Here is a 2,836-nt window from a genome sequence, read left to right on the forward strand (position 1 = left end):
GTTACGTCCCCCAGAGGACAGATGATCATCCATTCTGCCTTATTTAACAATGTTATTGAAGCAGGCTTTCCCTACAACTGAGTATTGCTCCTTTGCCCAATTCCGGAGCCTGTGATTGAGCCCGTGATCTGAGCCTAACCTAAGAGACTGGGTCACTGAAGGGTCCGACTGCACTGCGCCAGGGGAATTGGCTCAGTGCAGGCTGTTCATGCAGTGCCTTCCACGTACAAAGGAAAAGTCAAGCGAAGAAAAAAAGGGTAAATGAACGCTGAAACAAAGGAGTGGGCAATGACGCAAAGAATGGGCAAAGTTGCATGCTGATTTATAAAAGAAGTAACGGATGGAATGGAAGGCTGAATGTGATGAGATTAAAGGACAGACCAGGGCGCCAAGGTGAAGGAAGAGTTGAAGGAGAAAGAGTAGAGGATGAGGACTGGGGAGGACGGGTGGCTGGTTGTCCATGAAGACGCCTAACGAACAGATTCTACCATACTGTGCACCCGTTATTTACATTATGCACTCCTGTAAAGGCATTGTGTATCACACAGTTCATGAACTTGGTTAATTATGCAGATCGAAGATTCTCTAATACTTGTCAAGAACTGTCTTTTTGCCGGTGGAAAATGCGCATGTCCAGGGAATTTTCCATATCACGTAGGTTCAGTGAGCACCACTCCGCCCCCTGCACTATGTACACAGTTTCCTTTATGATGAAACCCCCTCATGGCGCTGCGTGGCTTTCCACCCACAACTCCGCTTCCTTCTCATCTGCTGCCTCGGTCTGGTGCACACCCTGGCCGTCCTCGGGGATGGGATGTGGTGTTGTCGGTGCTTCATACACCGGGTGTTAACAATACTGTGAGCGTGGGCGTGTGTGGGCGGCCATGGGTGGCAGTGTCATCAGGCTTCTCGTCACCTCCGCGCCAGCTACGAGTGAGAGTTGCGAAGACTATCCCCCAGTCTCGCTTGAACCCAACAGCAGTACCAAGATGGGTAACTAAGGGCCTAATAATCATTCAGAATGTTAAATACAAAAATAAACATATAGTGAATCACTTAGGCCAGTAATATCTGCACAGAGGGCGCGGCACTCGAAGATCGGGAAGCTGATGAAGACAGTTGGACTGTAAACTTAAACAACAAGGCATGAGGAGTGAAGTGTTCCCGAGCAAGAATGGTCCAACCGCCAACACCAACGAGGTTAACTGTTCGTTAACGGCGGATTTACATATATTTAATATCAGAGCCTTGTGGGACCTCTAGTCGAGCTTTTTTCACTTAGCAAACGACTGTGTGCCAATAGCCTTTCGATAAAGCTGTTCACAACTGGCTCCTTTTAGTAGATAAAAAGCAACAACTTATTTACTCGCCTTTTTCAGTCACACATCTGTGGACCGTGACGTCAACGATGGTGATCGCGAGTGAATCACCACCTTATGGCCGTTTTTTGTTATATATCCATCACTTTCCACCAGGACGGCGGTATCTGCTTGCTTGAAGTCTTCTTGGGAATCAGCTCCAGAGAGTGAGGAGAGGTCTTTACGCTGTTGGTGTTTGCGCCACGCTTGTTGTATTAGTCGAGCGCAATATTCTTCACGTTGACGCCATAGCGTTGAGGACACTGGTTCGTAACCAGGCCTGTCTGTAGGTGGTGCTACTTCACCTATATCCCCAGAGTCTTCAATTGGGTTTCCTTTACGAGCGAAGAAGTCCTTAGTCAATGCATCAAGGATATCAACGCAGAATACAAGGTTTCCTTTGCAAATGGGGATATCCATTGACACGATTTTGTACTTGTTTGGCTTGTGAATCTGAAGGGGAGGCTCTAGTACATCCAAAAATTGTGAGAGAGCGGAGAATTCGATAAACTGTGTGCCTTTGGGATCAAACTGCTGCCAGATCTCATAGTACATATCGTAGTCATCGTCGGTGAGACCTTCTTCCACGTCTTCTGTTGCTTGGGAGTAATTCTCGAGGATGACAGCGATGTACATGTTGATAATGATAAGGAAGGTCATTACCAGGTAGGCCATTAGGTAGCCTATACCGATAGCTTGGTTACCGCAGTTACCAGGATCGCCGGTCTCTGGATTAGGCTGCCGGCAGTTCCTCTCATTGATAATGCCAGAAAGTACATCACTCCACCCAGCTGACGTCATCATTTGGAACAGCAAAATGAAAGACTGGAAGAACGTCTCGAAGTTGTAAACAGAGTCCAAGCCCCCAGTGTGTTTGACGTTCATGAAGAATGACATGCCGAAGATTGCAAAGATAAATACAACCAAGAAGAGTAGCAGACAGATGTTGAAGAGCGCGGGCAAGGACATGGCTAAGGCGAAGAGGAGCGTTCGGATGCCCTTGGCTCCCTTCACTAGACGCAGGACTCGGCCCACCTTCGCCACGCGGACCACTCGAAGCAACGTCGGGGACACGAAGTAGCGTTCTATGATGTCCTTCAGCACCAGACCTGGACGAAGAAAGCAATTAGTAATCCAATAGTATAAGTCGTAATGTCATATTCATTGAAATGGGAAAGAATCAAATGGATTTCTAACCATAAGACCAAATTTGGAATTTATAATCGAATGCATTATCATGCTAGAGTAACTAAGCCTGCTATGTTAATGACTATTGTAAATAAGAAATAAACTCGATACCATATTGTGCTACTCAGGTAATGGTCTCGATATGAATATGCATTGCAAATACTCAGAAGAAAATCTAACTCATGCTTTAAAATTACCAGGCTTACAAAACTGATCTTCATTCTTCAAAATAACAAATGTCTCATCTTGGATAAGCAAAATAGGGAGGCATTTCTTAAGAATATTAATCT

The 2,836-nt window shown here is 45.9% G+C and overlaps 1 protein-coding gene across 1 annotated transcript; it reads right to left on the reverse strand.

The window, feature by feature from the left end:
* Nucleotides 1-6: 6 nt before the first annotated feature.
* LOC119591521 (sodium channel protein para-like) lies at nt 7-2,562 on the reverse strand. Its single transcript, XM_037940270.1, has one exon. The coding sequence runs from the start codon at nt 2,325-2,327 to the stop codon at nt 1,380-1,382; it is 948 nt and encodes a 315-aa protein (XP_037796198.1). The 5' UTR covers nt 2,328-2,562; the 3' UTR covers nt 7-1,379.
* Nucleotides 2,563-2,836: the final 274 nt, after the last annotated feature.

Source organism: Penaeus monodon, chromosome 28 (genome assembly GCF_015228065.2).
Source record: "Penaeus monodon isolate SGIC_2016 chromosome 28, NSTDA_Pmon_1, whole genome shotgun sequence".
NCBI lineage: Eukaryota > Metazoa > Arthropoda > Malacostraca > Decapoda > Penaeidae > Penaeus > Penaeus monodon.

What these genes read in the sequence shown, in the direction of transcription:
- LOC119591521 (XM_037940270.1), bottom strand. Translation starts at nt 2,327, where the DNA reads ATGTCCTTGCCCGCGCTCTTCAACATCTGTCTGCTACTCTTCTTGGTT.